Source organism: Babylonia areolata, chromosome 23, assembly GCF_041734735.1.
Source record: "Babylonia areolata isolate BAREFJ2019XMU chromosome 23, ASM4173473v1, whole genome shotgun sequence".
NCBI lineage: Eukaryota > Metazoa > Mollusca > Gastropoda > Neogastropoda > Buccinidae > Babylonia > Babylonia areolata.
In genome coordinates this window covers 12,568,651-12,584,615 of record NC_134898.1, presented here as the reverse complement: position 1 = coordinate 12,584,615, position 15,965 = coordinate 12,568,651, and the positions used below count along the sequence as shown (strand labels likewise).

Here is a 15,965-nt window from a genome sequence, read left to right as displayed (position 1 = left end):
TGCTTTTCATTTTTTGGACTCACTTGTGTAAACAATGTCAGTCTTTGTAATAACCTGGTGTTTAGTTGTGTGTGTGTGTATGTTTGTGTGTCCATGGTAAACTTTAACAGTGTCATTTTCTCGGGAAATACTGCCAGTACCAAATTTGGATTGAACTTAGTTGGAAAAAAGTCTTCCCAGTCATACCAGTAATAGGTTCTAAGTCTTCCGGATCATGAACGGTTTATTTCATTGAGGATCCAGATTGAAAGAATCACAATTTATTGTTTGGTTTAAAGACGGCCTGACCTCGTTTTTCTGGTTTGCAATTGAAAGAAAAGAAATACAAATTCTGGTCAAAACACACACAGTGACACCAACGACACCATCCACGTGTTTACTGCATATGAATATTTTATAGTGGATACTGAATTAACTAGAATGAACCTGAAAGAGAAACTGAATGGACCGTGTTGTAGTTTCTGTCAGCCTGTCAAACAAGCAGATCTGGATAAAACGGTTGTATGCCTGAGATGATGGCAATGCCTCCTGTATCGAGGACTTTAAAGAATATCTTAAATGATTGAGATATACCAAAATAATATGATTTAAATGGCATTATCACCTCAAGTACTGTAACTGATTTATGACGCAAATAAAACAACAACCCATATGTTTAGGTATTAAGTTTTGAACGTCATTGTGTAGTCCCGCATTAGCGCTGTAAGTCTACTTATTCTCAAACCAAATGTACTTAGTTTGAACCTGCTAACATACTCTCTTTTTTTTCTTTTTTTTCCCTTATATCATAAAATACAGAACACATTTCAACTGCTTGTTTTTTTCTTTCTTTCTTTTTTTCAACTGGATAAAGTGTGTATCACAAGTGAGTCTTGAAGGCCTTGCCTCTCTTGTTTACATTTAGACTTACCTTTTTCATGATGACAGGTGGAAAGAAAGAAATGATTGTGTGATTGCATGACTATGAACTCTGTCATGTTTATTTCACTTTTTGGAAATACAGAAGTAAAGCTACAACAATCAGGGAGGATATTTACGCATATTTTTTTTCTAAATGTTCCTTCATTTAAACTGCTAACAGTTAAAGGCGAGTGACAATCAGTTGGGTTGTGCAAGATGAATATGTTCAGCTAAACAGTGTTAATATATTTTTGTTGTTTTCTCACGATACCTGGGACAAGTTGTTTCAGAATTATATCAGTTACCAGTTAGTGTCATAATCAAAACAACCTGTGCAATAAATGCCATATGTATATGGTATACCGTGACATTTAAATCTATACATTATTTGTCTTCTATCTCTTTTTACGGTGATTTATATTTTTATTTATTTGTGTTTTAAGGTATGGTGCTGTTTTGTATTTCTGACTGTGTACAATGGAATCTATTCTCATCTTGACTAACAAATCTAATTTGATTTATGAATTATATATTATAATCTGCATCCTTGTGCCACAAGTATTTGAACATGAACATGCACTGTCATGAGAAATACTTAAAAAAAAAAAATTAAAAATTTAAAAAAAGAAGAAGAAGAAAATGCAAGTTATTCACAATTTGATTGTTTGTTGAATGGTTTAATCTCTGGACAACATTATTTAGCAATATACAAATTCAATCACTTTCAAATAATCTTCTGACCAATACTGCTTTGCTCTGTCCGCTGGCATACAGTTAAATGAAAAGCACAGAGAAACATAGAAACTTCCTCAGATATTCATTGTTAAAAATTGCAACTACATAAAAATACCATGCAGTGGGGTTTTTTGTTTGTTTTTTAAAGGGGGGGTGGGGGGGGGGGGGGAGCCATCATAGCTTGCCATGTCACCAAAGTGGAAATTGAATGCATTTTGTTTTATGGTTGTTGGTTTGTTGTTTAGTTTGGTCTCTGCTTTCATGAAGACAATACTTTGCAACCTTATAATGACTATGACATGCATTGTTGTCAGGACAAAAGTCACTAGGCTGAATTAATAACAACAGTTCAATTTGGGTTCAGTTCCACACCTGACGGAGAGGACCATCTAAGAACAGATGGAAAAGAGATGTTGAATCAGGTTCCATCTACACACCTGTGATGATAGGTCTGACAGAAATAACATGATACCATCCTGGGACATTATTTATTTGGTCCTCAAGATTCAAACCTTCAACCCTCTCATAGAATCTGGAAAATGATCATCTATGCTATACAGGCCTTTGATGACAAAAGGAGGTTATATCTTGTAAAAGAAAAAAACAACTCATAATGACAAAGTGTATTTCATTTGTTTATCACTGGTATAGATCTGTTTCCTGTACACTTTAATTTTTCATGCAGAATCCTTATTGGGCTGTCTCAATAAAACTAAAAGTTGTCGCAGTTGCTAATCCAGTCGGTCATCTCTGACACTGACATTATTCACAGTGCAAGGCATAATGTTAATCAAAGTGAGAGAGTTTGCAGTGGATGTGTGTGTGTGCATGCATGTGTGTGTGTGTGTGTGTTGGCATGCATTTGTTGAGCATGTGTGAAGAACAAAGAAAAAGCACTATTCTTGTATTTATGAATAACCAAGTGAAGTTTCAACTGAGTGAATGGATGTTAGTAGTGTTTTTTGTATGAGTGCTCCATACTTCCAGCTGTACATTTACTAGTCAGAAAAAAAAGTGGATACTTTATATTTTTATTTTTGTTTTGTACTGAGTGAATGGATGTTAGTAGTGTTTTTTGTATGAGTGCTCCATACTTCCAGCTGTACATTTACTAGTCAGAAAAAAAAGTGGATACTTTATATTTTTATTTTTGTTTTGTTCTTCTATCTTTATTTATTTAATGTCTTTCTACTCTTTTGATGTAGAGAAAAGAATATTTATCAAAAGGGGAAAAAAAGCAAGGTAGGGGTTGGCAGGGGTGGGGTGAGAAAATGTACATGCACACACACACACACACACACACACACACACACACACACACACACACACACACACACACATGCACACACACACACACACACACACACACACACACACACACACAGTTTGAATTTCTGATAATAAAAATTATCATAAAAAATTACCAAATAGACAGAAAGAGAAAACTGCAAAGTGCAATATAATATAAAATATCTGGTGATATAGATTTACTAAACAGACAGAAAGAGTAAACTGCAAAGTGCAATGCAAAATACCTGGTGATATAGATTTGTCTGTGTTTTATATTGTTTATTTGTTTTCTTTTAAAATATAAAGTTTCACTCTGAAAATGCCACGTATTGTTTTCTACAGCTAATACTCAAGTTATTTCCTCTTTTTGCAGTTTCATCAAACTTTTTGTCATTACAAAAATCTGAGATGGTATCAGATGCGTTCAAAATATTTGTATATTTATTTGTACATGTTATCAGTCCATTACTCTTTTCTTTGCATGTGGCAGTACAATAAAATAATTGTGATAAGTAAACATTTATTTTTGAGAGAGAGATCGGGGAGTGTGTGTGTGTGTGTGTTTTGTTATTGATCAAAACATCTGACTGTACAGACATGATAACAAAACTTCTGTGTGTAAAATCAGAATGGATTATAACTGCATGTTGCTTGAAGTATAGTGCTTACTTATTCATGTTTTCTTCTGATTATTGTTCCTTATGTGATGTGCATTCCCAAATATCAAGAAACCATTCTTATACAATGCATTGCCTTTGCATATGCTAAGAGTACAGTCTTATAGATGTGTGTGTGTGTATGTTTGTGTGTGTGTTACATTTGTGTATTCATGATTTTGTTACTGATCAAAACATCAGACCAAACAGACATGATGACCAAAACAAACTTTTGTGCACAAAGATCAGAATGGACTATAACTGCATGTTGCTTGAAGTATAGTGCTTACTGATTCACATTTTCTTCTGATTGTTGTTCCTTATGTGATGTGCATTCCCAAGTATCAAGGAAACATTTTTATACAATGTATTGCCTTTGCTAATACTAAGAGGACAATCTTATACATTTGTGTCTGTTTATTATATCTGTGTATTCATGCTTTATGCAGAGAAAGATTGGTAATAAAAATTTAGAGGTGAATATATGCATTACTGCATTTAAGGGTGCCATCACAAATTTTCTTTCTGTGTATTATCATCTCAGTTTTTGTCTTTTGAAAAAAAAAAAGTACTTTAGCATATTAAACAGAGTTTCTTTTTTTTTTTTTTTTTTTTATTTAAACCATTGTCAAAACAACATGTTTTAAAAGATGTTAATGCATACACCAATTAGCTCAAACCACATAAAAATTGATTTGAAACTTTGCACACAAAAAAACAACCACACACACAAAACAACAACAAAGCCATGTGGGCAGATTGTCTCCAATTCTTTTGCAAATGGAAAATAAAGAAACGTGTGTGTGTTACTGAATGTGTGTGTGTGTGTGTGTATACATATGTCCTGGAGCTTTTATGCTATGGATTTCTTTCTTTTTTATATTCAGTTGCTCTGTTTATTTCTGGCTTTTTCATTTTCTTTTCTGTTGTCTCTTCCTGTTTTCTTTCTAGTCCAATCACATTATTATTTTCTGTAAATCCTTGAATATTTTTGTCTTACCCTGGACTTGACAGTTGGGCATTATTACAATGTTATATTTTTTGTGTTGTGTCTGACGTGTGTTCTGCCCCATAATCTCTGCCATTTCCAGGGATGTGAGAGCTACTTGGAAAAGCGCAAATGCACTTTTCCATTTCATAAAAAAAAAAGTGTCTGTCACTTGGGTGTGACTGCTGCAGAAAAGCCCTAGGGTCCATTCATGAGATCTGTGCAAATTCAGAGAGAAAATGGGGGAGGGGCAAGCCCCTCTTTATGTGACCTTAACATTGACAGGAGAGTGTATACAGGTATAAGGCCAGAGTTATTTCTCTACTCTTTTCTGATAAAAGGGTTAAAACGGGCACAGGGCCAGAATCCCCTCCCTCCCGCCTTATGTGAATTTAACATTGGGAGGAGAGTGTATGTGGTCATAAGGCCAGAATTTCTTCACTTCTCTTCTCTGATCTTTGTAATAGAAGGAAATTTGGCGGTAGGGGGATTCTTAACGGGCATAAGGCCAGAATCACACCCTCCCTGCCCAAGCCCCTTCACTTAAGAGAACTGAACATTGGGTGGAGATTGTATATGGGTACAAGCCCAGAATTTCTTCCCTTCTCTTCTCTATCTTAGTGGTAGAAGAAAATGAGTGGGGGGTTCTAAACGGGCATAAGGCCAGTAAGTCTTAGATTTGTATATTTTACTGTAAAGCGTGATGAGGCCCATCTGCGATGGGAGTACTGCACTATATCAGCCTGCATTTGATTATTATTATTATGATAATTATTATCAATCTCTCCCCTTCATGTGTTCGGGGCTGCTTGCAGATGCTTGGAACGTGAGTTGTCCAACGCACGTGCACACACGCACAGAGACACATAGGCACATATGCACCTGAGAAAAAAAAAACAACAAAGACAGGGACACAGAAAAAGACAAAGAAACAGAGAAAGACAAGAGACAGATCAGCACACAAACAGGCATGAAAAGGAGGAATACAACACCATACAAAGCTCTATGTTCAGATTCACACTTTTCTATTACTACATGTACATAGCAATGTTCCCTTCAAATGTGGAGTGGTGGCCTTGTGGTAACGTGTCCACCTTGGAAGCAAGAGAACTGAGTGCAGAAGTTTGAATCCACACTCATTAGTATTATACCCCTATCTACTCGACTTTGAGAGGTTAGTCATTCATTCGGATGAGATTATAAACAAGTCCTGTGTGCAACATCCACCTAGTGCATGTAAAATAACCCATGGCAACAAAAGGGTGGTTCTGGGCAGAATTATGTGGAAAAATTTACTTTGATAGGAAAAGAAGTACACATCAGGTTTAATAACTTATTTTAAAGACCACACACATGAACAGACACTCGCGCTCTACCTGCACATACACACGCACACATCGGTGCACACACATACACACTTACCCACACATACTGACCAGGGGTGCAAGCAGAGAGACCTACTCAAGCCTGAAATTTGTTTTCTGCCTAAGACAGAAGCCTGAAAAATATTTTCTGCTCAGACCGATGCCTGACTAAAGCCTGAAAAAAATGTTCTGCCCAGACCGAAGCCTGAAAACACTACGCAGGCTCAACAAAACAGAGCATCAAGCCTGAAGATAAATTATCCTACCATTATATTTTCTAAAGACTGTCATTTGGGGGAGTTTAATGTAGAATTCTGGGAAAATCAAAAAGCAGACAATAAAGGAGGGATTTTTACCTCTGAACACTAAAACATGATTTTGAATAAAAGATCTGGCACCCATACTGAATATTCTCAAAGGATGGGCCTTTATTTTGATGCCTGCAGTATCCAGCATTGCAAAAGATTTAATAATAGAGAAAAAGAAGTATAATGAATTGGAGTAAAACAAAAGTCAATAGCAGTTTTATTCAAAGCAAAGGCAAATCACATTATTTTTGTTATGAAAACAAACCATAATATAATTCTGTATCTTACTGTAAAGAAGAATATACAAGTGTTACTCTCAACTGTCCATAAGCAACACTTCTTGCAAAGCTGGAGCTATTGAGGAAAGAAAATACCTGAAGGAATGTGTGTTGTGCACGGTCATGCACACGCATGTGTGTGAGTGAGTGCATGTTTGTGTATATGTGTGTGTGTACGCATGAATTGCTTTCAATGCAAGCCTGTGAGTGTGTGTGTGTATGCGCATGTGCACCTGTGTGTGTGTGTGTACACCCTTATAGGTGTGCAGATGGTGTGTGTGTGCACGCGTGTGTGTATGTATATCTGAACACATGTCTGTGTATGTATGTGAGCAATGGTAAAATGCGTGTCAATCTGTGTATCATTATGTGTGGTGTATGTCACTGCATGTATGCGTGCATGTGTATTTATGGGTGTGTGTGAATGCCCATGCCTGTGAACATGTGACTGTGTGATTTTGTGTGTGTGTGTTTGTGTGCACACACACATATCCCCCCACCCCCACCCTATTTCGTCTTGAGATACAACAGCAGTAGTGTCGCAACAGCTGTTGTCAGCTTAATCACATTTAAATTTCATACTCCCCACCCCCACAATATACTGTATACATGCATTCTCCTGTGCTTCAGAAGGCCCAGATTGAAACAGAAGATAAAGTGCATGGTATGTTGCAATAATATTTAACTGTGAACTCAGTTTATTTCAGACGGCTATTGATAAACATTTTATATATTCCTCACTCTTTTCTGTCCTGTATTTGGAAGATTATATATATATATATATTGTTCTCCTCTTTTACCGCCTTTACTCTACAGTTCCATTCAGTGTGAGTATCGACTAGTTATTGAAACACGGGTTCTCTTCCACATCTGCTAATATGAAATGCTGTGCAATTAGATGTGGGGGTGCGGGGGATGGGGGGGGGATTTACACATTGAGGTTACAACTTCTGATATGGCCACACAATCGGTTGACCAACACTGTAATTCCCAAAGGCAAGGAACCACACAACAAAGGCATGTAATGATGCCACCATGTCATCAGTTTGGATCTGTGTAGATGTCTTCAGGTACATTAGCGTTGTTGTTGTTGTTGTTTAGCCATCTTTTTTTGTTGCTAAGTTACGACAATACAGTCAAGGCAACCTCTGTTTCGTACTTCAAGGGAAGTGACCCACAACTTCAACAGACGCCATGTTTGCCTCAAGCCAGAGAGAGAAATTATGTGAGGCTCCACGTTCCTATTTTGACTGACGAATGCCACACTTTTCACCACTGTTTCCGCTAACCCAACAGCTACAGTTTTACTGTTTTGTCAAAAATTCAAATTCTATCCTACTGACTTTTGTAGGACTTCAATGATAGTGGTTCGGTACAGATTCAAGGTTTGACATATAGTTTCAGTTTCAGTAGCTCAAGGAGGCGTCACTGCGTTCGGACAAACCATGACATATATATTCCATCTAATGTGTCGCTCTGGACTGTACAGTGCATACATGGAACAGTTCAACCCATTATTAATATCATAGTCAGAAACAAAATAGACTCATTTTTATTATAAACAAAATCATGTCTCTTAAATAAACGAAATGCGTTAAAACACTGAACAAAAGTGCAAAGGACTGTAATAGTTTGGATCACCCCAGTGAGGGCCACAGCCAGCGCCGGGGTCAGCTCGATAGTCCACCGGCTATTTGGTCCCGCTGACCATGTAGTGAAACTAGCTTTACACCTAACTGTTAGGGTAATGTCCTATTTTAGCATCCAAAATTATTGCATCTATTTTACCGGCAATTTTTTTGCATGCATGAAACGATATTACCATAAGTAGATGTAACCTATTTTCAGTGGATTTCGACTCTTATTTTGTACGTTATTTTACTCACAATTTTGACGCGGATTCAGTCACTAAATTACGTACCACCATCTTGCTTTTTCCGTTTTCTTCCCCACAAACTATGGAAATAGAACCAATAGTTGCAATAATTTAATATGCTAAAATCGGACATTACCCATAAAAAAAAAGGCCCTTGGAAAAAAGTGATGTTTGCTTAGCTGCTTCTTTGACGTGCTACAAGCTTACAGCACCATCTGGCATCTGCTGACAGATGTCTGTCTGGCCTGGAGAAGCTCCAGAAAATCGGACTCAGGGAACATTTATAACTTAATTGAATCATTCTTAAGTAATAGAACATTTGATTCCAGATGGAGGGTGCCCCCCACCCACATCAAAAGTATGGAGATGGGAGTGCCACAGGGTGCAGTCATAGCAGTTAGCACCCTTCTTTGGTCTGATGATGTATGAAATTGAAAGAGCATCCACCAACAGCACAACAGTCACTCTCTGTGCAGACAATATCGCCCTACGGATGTAAGCATCTTTTAGAAAATTTAAAGATACATTTAAAAACAATACAGTATTTACCAAAGATATGAGACAATTTCAGAATGCAGTTGACAGAATAGCCACAAATATGCATAAATATGGCTTTGTCCCAGTAGGTCTCCTTCGGTCATGGCTGACCATGGATTTGAGTATATCCGACCTAATGTCTAATTGGGCTGTCTGCTTGGACCAAGCAGCGTTGCCTGTGACTGTATAGACCGATGTGAGATAGACAGTCTCTGTTGCAGCAGTCACATGTGTAAGCTTATGCTGGTCTGTTGGCTGCTGTCCCTTTTCTGCGAGCTCACTTTTTTGCTGCAGCAGCTGACAGTTTGTCCTCACCATTCCGTAGCTGATTCTTGAGAGTGCTTCTCCAGCTGTTGCGGCCATCTGCAAGGTCCTCCCAGGACTCAGTGTTGATCTTCATGGCTTTGTCCTAACGGCTGAAAAAAACAAAATTTGTATTATTTTCCCTGTATGGTATGGCAGTCTGATTGGTGTTTTCCATGACATTTTGATCTGTACTCCATACTAAGTGTCATTCAGATCACTATGAGAAGCTCCTATACTACCTCCTCTGCTGTTGTGAAACAAGCACACATTAATTAGGTGTATTTTGGAAATTTGACACATGTTGTAAACACAACTCATCATTAATTTTGAAAATTAACTTGATGACTTACCAGTTTTGTCGGTCAGCAGCATTCACGGCAAGTGTTTTCTTCCTCAGACATTGGCAGTCATAGCTGATTGTGTTATCCTGTATTCTGTATGTGGCACTTCAAATGTACAACATTTTGACACATTGATTTTTTTTTTTTTTTTAATGATTCGTAGTCAGTTTCTTCGTCTGCAAGCAGGAAATGACAAAAAAACTATCTATGCGCATGTCTGCTGGCTGACAGTTTTGTATGTTCCTGAAGTTAAAAATTGCGTGCTGCGTAGTTACCAACTATAAAGTAACCTTAAGTAACTCTTCATGCATTCACTACTTCGGATCGTTGAAGTAGCCAACTACACAAAGTTACCAACTTTTGTGTAGTAGCTAACTAAGGTAGTAAGGTTTCTTGCATGAGGCACCAGAGCTGATGAAGACTTCGCTCTGCCTCAGGCCAGTGGAGCCAATACAACCTTCTATGGCCATGTCCGGGATCTTATCACGTTGGCCAGGTTGGAGGAACAGAGGGTGGCCACACTGCCCCTTCCTCCATACCCTCCTTGGCTGACAGATAGGCTGTGGGTGGACCTGGACATGGCTGGCATTGAAAAGTGATAACCAACTGTATATTTACACCTTAGCTTATGAAGATATAAATATAAAAACCTCAGTGAATTACCTATGTATTTACACGGATGGTTCACTGGGGGATGATGGAGTGGGTGCCGCCTTCTGCATCCCACAGTGGGGTGGATTGGATCTTCCCACAGTGAACATCTCAGAAGAGCTGGTGGCCATTCAGATGGCTCTAGAATTCATTTGCAGGCTCCTTGACCCCCATTCGCCATAGCCATCCTGTCTGACTCAGTTTTGGCATTACCCACTAGTAAGACAGTCCAGGTTGAGCAGAGAGGATGTGGTGGCTGGGGTGCTGGCAGCTTTTGGTCAGAGGATGCTGCGTGCGGCTGCAGTGGGTCCTGGCTCATTGCAACATTATAGTTAATGAGAGGGCTGACAGGGGTGTGAAACAGGGCACCGCTGGAGATAGGGCTGTTAATGTGGACATGACCTTGGCTCTGACTGACCCTAAAGAACAGTTCAGGCAGCATGGGGGGCCTGGGGTGAGGAGTTCTCATTGATGGTGGGCAGGCTGAGTTGTCATGATCTGGCTGCTCCGTCCAGAGCTGTGATGTTCTTCCCCTGTTCCCACACACTTGGCCCACATTATACACAGACTCTGTTCTGGAGTCTGGAAAGCAATTCTTGATTCAAAAATCTGTGAGTGTGAAGCCTTTATCTCCCCACATAATATTTTATTTCAGTGCAAAGAAAATAAAGATCGCTTCAATCCTCTTTAGGATAAATTGGCTTCTTTAAAACTGGCGTGGCGGTGTGTCTGTAGTTTGCTGGCACAGATCCCGGAAGGTGAACTGGTACGTGCTAAGGACAGGGGGGCTCTAAGCTTTGTGACACAGGTCACATGTCTGGTTAAAAAAAAAAAAAAGCGAAAAGATGAAAGATTGAGAAGATTTAGATAAATCATGAGTAACAAATAGGAAAAGACCAATTAGAATGAACAAAGGATTCAAAACATTGACAGAATACTGACTAGACAAGGAAGACTAAGACAACTGGTTATAACACGTGAAAACAAAATTCTTTATTATGGACAGTTAAACATAAACCTGTCTGGCTTTTGTGTATGCTGCCCTTGCTCATGAACATGAGTTTTATGTTTGCTGCTGTTTCTGTCGTACCCAGGATGTTGTAGCTGTTCTTCATCCTCCTCCTTTTCCTCCTCCTCCTCCTCCTCCTCTTCTTCTCAAGTAATATTGGTGAGCTGGAAACATACAAGATGAATTAACAATGCACCTCCCCTCCCCCCACCCCCCTTCTTTCTCTCTCTCCATCAGACACCTCAAGCGTTGCCATAGCAACAGGAGGTCAACCCACTATCCCACAGTCCAAGGGTTCAGTAACATCACCCATGGACTGTCCCCACTGCAGGTTACCATGTCTGGGCCCGGTAGTTCTACCATGTGGACACATCTCATGCCAAAGATGTCTTCATGATGCACTGCAACAACTGGACCCAGGAGCTGGCTGTAAGCGATGTAGACATTGCCTGGACCTGCCCAGGGACCAGGTCCTGACTGACAGTCAGCTTGTGCAGCAGGTTGGGACAGTCCCTGTCATGGAGCACATGATCTACCAGCAGCTGGAGAACGACATGGACATACACTGCCTGAATTGTCCCAACAGCCATGCTGCTTATGTTTGTGTCGATTACCATGAATACTACTGTGATGTCTCTTCGGCTTCCAATTGTCGGATGAGAGCCACCAAAGGTCATGATCTGCATCTTCTACCCCAGGCTCTGCTTATCACTCCCTCTGCTGCCTGTACCAGTCCCAGCCCAACCTCACCTTCTGTTCAGTCAACTTCGTCCTTGGACAGTATTCATAACCTTGATGACACCCAGTCACATGGCATGTCAGGAAGTGAGTCGAGCAATGTGTTTGAGGTGTTCCCCAAAACAGCAGACGACACACGCACACCCAGGATCACTGCTGTTGTCTGTCCGCCTGAAGACACGTTGGTCATGGTGGACTACTTCAACAGGAAGGTGAAGATGATGGGTGTGGCGCCCTCCCACATAGGTGTGGGTACACTGGCAGTCGTAGCCGTGGACCTGCACACAGACAGCTCAGGCCATAGGGTCGTTTTTCACCGACTGGAGCAGCGGTGGAGATTGGCAGCCCCCTGAGTGACTGAGCAGCCCTCTTCAGGACAGCACTGCTCACCTCCATGGCATGAGGAAGGGACTAGAAAAGGTGCCCTAAACATTGCCTGCTCCACATCACCCTAGTCAGCATACCGTGGCTGACAGGGACCCTACTCAAGCGGTCGACACACAAAGGAAAGAAAGAAGAAAAGGAGCACCCCATTGACCATTGCCACGTGAAACGTGCGTACGCTTCTGGACAGAGGCGACTCTTGACAGACCACAGAGACGCACAGCACTCATTGCGAGTGAACTAGCCAGGTACAACATTGACAGAAGGCGAACTCTGTGAGCAAGGCGCAGGCTACACCTTCTTTTCGAGCGGTCGCGGACCTGAAGAGAGACGCCTCATTTTCTGTTCTGTCAACTTCGTACTTGGACAGTATTCATAACCTTGATGACACCCAGTCGCATGGCACGTCAGGAAGTGAGTCGAGCAATGTATTTAAGGTGTCCCCCAAAACAGCAGACGACACACACACCCCCAGGATCACTGCCGTTGTCTGTCCGCCTGAAGACACGTTGGTCATGGTGGACTACTTCAACAGGAAGGTGGAGATGATGGGTGTGGCGCCCCCCCCCCCACACCCCTCACACTGTGTCCACCTGTCTCACTGTTCCAGAACCTCCATGGGCCCTGGCTGTGCTGTCTGACGGTCTGGTTGCTTTGACAGGGTCACAAGCCATCTTCCTGATTTTCATTACAGCCAGCACTGTGACCGTGCAGTCATGTGTCCAGACCATTAAACCCTATCATGGTATAGTCAGGCACAGTGACGGGCATCTCTTAGGGAGTTGTGAGGAATCATACACTGATCCTGCTTCAGTGACATGCTGAACAGGGAGGGCCATGTGGTCAGAATGGTGGCCGACAGCGCCAGGCTGACAGGACTTGGGTTACCTGAATACCTGTTTGACATAGGTGACCACCAGGTACTGGTGTCAGACTGCAGGACAGACAAGGTGCACTAGGTGTGTGTCTGCTCTGGCTAGGTTACCCAGACCTTTCAGCACACTCACATGAATCGGCCTCTCCAGGTGTGTACTGACATAGCCAACATCTATATAGCCAGTGGTGATGGTGAGAGTGTGTGTGTGAGGAGTGGAGAGGGTCAGTGGAGGTAACTGGTGACACCCACTCTGCACAGTTCATCACAGTGTGACATTCCTCATGGTCTGTGTCTGATCAGCTCTGGTCATGTGGCATGGTGTTGGTGACTGTGTTGTTGGATACAGACTGTGATAGATCTGAACGTTCATGTTTTATGTGTCTGGTCGTTTGAGTCATGACGCTATGATTGTGGATGGATGCATCTATCGGTCTCTCTGTCTATCTAACCATCCTCAGTTTAAGATTGTAGATCTAAGTGTTTTTATTCACTTAAGTTATTATTATGTGTATGTGTTGAAAGGAGACACACTTTCCCAGGCTTGTGAACCAGTAACGTCAGTTTAACATGATGTCCATGTAGATTTTACGTCATTCATGTCCTGCTTGAAAACTAGATAGGGTGGGGGTGGGTTGTGTGTTTTTTTTCTTCTTCTCCTTTTTTTTATATTTCAAAATCTGTGTGTGTGTGTGTGCATGTGCGGTGTGTTTTCTAACGGTTCCAACTGGGGTGTCATGCAGTGATGAAGTTTAGCAACTCAGTTATTTTTTTGTTTCATTATTGTTAATATTATTGTTATTATTATCATCATCATCCAAGAATAGAGAATGGTAGAGGCTCACCTACACATTGTTCTGCAGATCTGTCTGTGAGCATTGAAATGAATGCTCTCACTTGTGCGGTGTTATTGACACAAATACAAACTCACTCAGACAGTTTAGAGCAAATGTGATACTTGTCATGTCACTCAAGCTGCCAGGATTGTGAACAGAACGTGACGGGTTTTATTCACACTGTATCTTCCCCACGGACCCAGACATTGCAATGTGATGGGGAAATTTGGTGGCTATGGCAGAAAACATGGCGAATTATGATACTGTATTAACTTAGTCCATTTGATCTGTGCGAATTATAACGAGCTGTATTGCTCCATATGATCTGTATGAATAATAATGAAATGTGGTGTTCCATATATGTATGAATTATAATGAACTGTATCGTTCCATATGATCTGTATGAATTATAATGAACTAGATTGTTCCATTCACGTATGAATTATAATTAACTGTATTGCTCCAGATGATCCGCGCGAACTGTTATTAAAAATATTGTTTCAAATGATCCGTATGAATTATAATGAAATGTATTGCTCCATATGATCTGTGTGAATTGGAATGAAATATATTGTTCCATATGATCTGTATGAATTAGAATGAAATGTTTATATGCATTCCCATGATTATGATCAGTATGAATTATAATAAAATGTTGGTTTACCTTTCCAGTTGTATGGTGTGTCTGTGTCTCTGTGTGTGTCAGAGAGAGAGGGTGGGCGGGGGGGGGGGGGGGGGGGGGTAAACAGTGAAAAGCAAATAAGCAAGCAGGCATGCAGGCAAACATATAGATCAATGTAAATTCTATACATTAGAGGCTGACACTATTGAAACTGAAGTTTTACTGGCATTTGGAATTTATATATTGTCAGGATACAAGTCACGGGTCCCTGCAAAGGACTGAAAACAATCGTCGTCCTTGACAACACCCACAGCAACCATGGGAACTGACAACAATAACTCTGTGTGTGTGTGTGTGTGAAAACAATCAATAAAAAGATAAAAAGAAACGTAAAAAAATAAAAGAATCCTTGCAAACAAGCATGATCCCACCCCCTGAAACAATATGCCTTTAATTCATTCCAATTTTTATCCATATCTTAGTCAAATATCACTTTTGGATAAAATAAAATCTGACGAATGAACAAACACATATAAAGACACACACACACACATGGGAGACAAATACATACGCTATATTAGGCAATCGAAAAGGATTATAGGGCCAGGGGACTGTTGTTGTTTTTTTTTCTTTTTCTTTTTTTTTTTTTTGTTTTTTTTTTGCTGCCCCATCATTTGCACTGTTTCAGTGGCATTACTCCCATGCTGCTCATTCTGAGTCTCCCATACATGGCCACATCCCGGTTCATCTGTCTCAGTCCCAGTGCCGGCAGACCACAGGGAACAATCGATGTTAGGTCGTTGGGAGGCCACACACCAGAGGAAACCCTGCACTGCTGCTGTGTCACTTTGCTGGTGTTCAATAGTGCCTGTTCTAATCAAATGTACTTAGGACACCACCAACTAAGCCCCCTACTCAGTGACTACAATAATGGCTTAAGTCACGGAGCCAGACTGAGTGAGTGTCTCCACCAGAGTGGAGACCAACGACAGTCCCCCATGAATTGGGCCGGGGGACTATCAACACGGCGGGGGACTATCAACATGTTCCCCGCCACCCCACACCTATACAATGATTATTTGTGTCAGTGCTGATGAATCTATAGTGTTTGGTGCAAGCTGGCTATTTTCATGTTTCCATTATCCACTGAATGCTGACATGGATTATTGGGTCTTCAAGGTGGCATTCTGATCTGAGAAGCAGTATTAAACTTACGTATAGTGTTGGAAATATTTTTTTCTCAGATCTTGTGAGTGCACACGAAGGGGGCTC

The 15,965-nt window shown here is 40.7% G+C and overlaps 1 protein-coding gene across 1 annotated transcript; it reads left to right on the top strand.

The window, feature by feature from the left end:
- The first annotated feature begins 7,716 nt into the window (after window positions 1-7,716).
- Window positions 7,717-12,617, top strand: LOC143298216 (uncharacterized). Its single transcript, XM_076611009.1, has 2 exons — window positions 7,717-7,744; window positions 11,477-12,617. Exon 2 carries the CDS (start codon window positions 11,551-11,553, stop codon window positions 12,328-12,330), a length of 780 nt encoding a protein of 259 aa, XP_076467124.1. The 5' UTR covers window positions 7,717-7,744; window positions 11,477-11,550; the 3' UTR covers window positions 12,331-12,617.
- The last annotated feature ends 3,348 nt before the right edge of the window (window positions 12,618-15,965 follow it).

Coding starts and splice junctions, on each gene's coding strand:
- LOC143298216 (XM_076611009.1), top strand. CDS start 11,551: ATGGACTGTCCCCACTGCAGGTTACCATGTCTGGGCCCGGTAGTTCTA.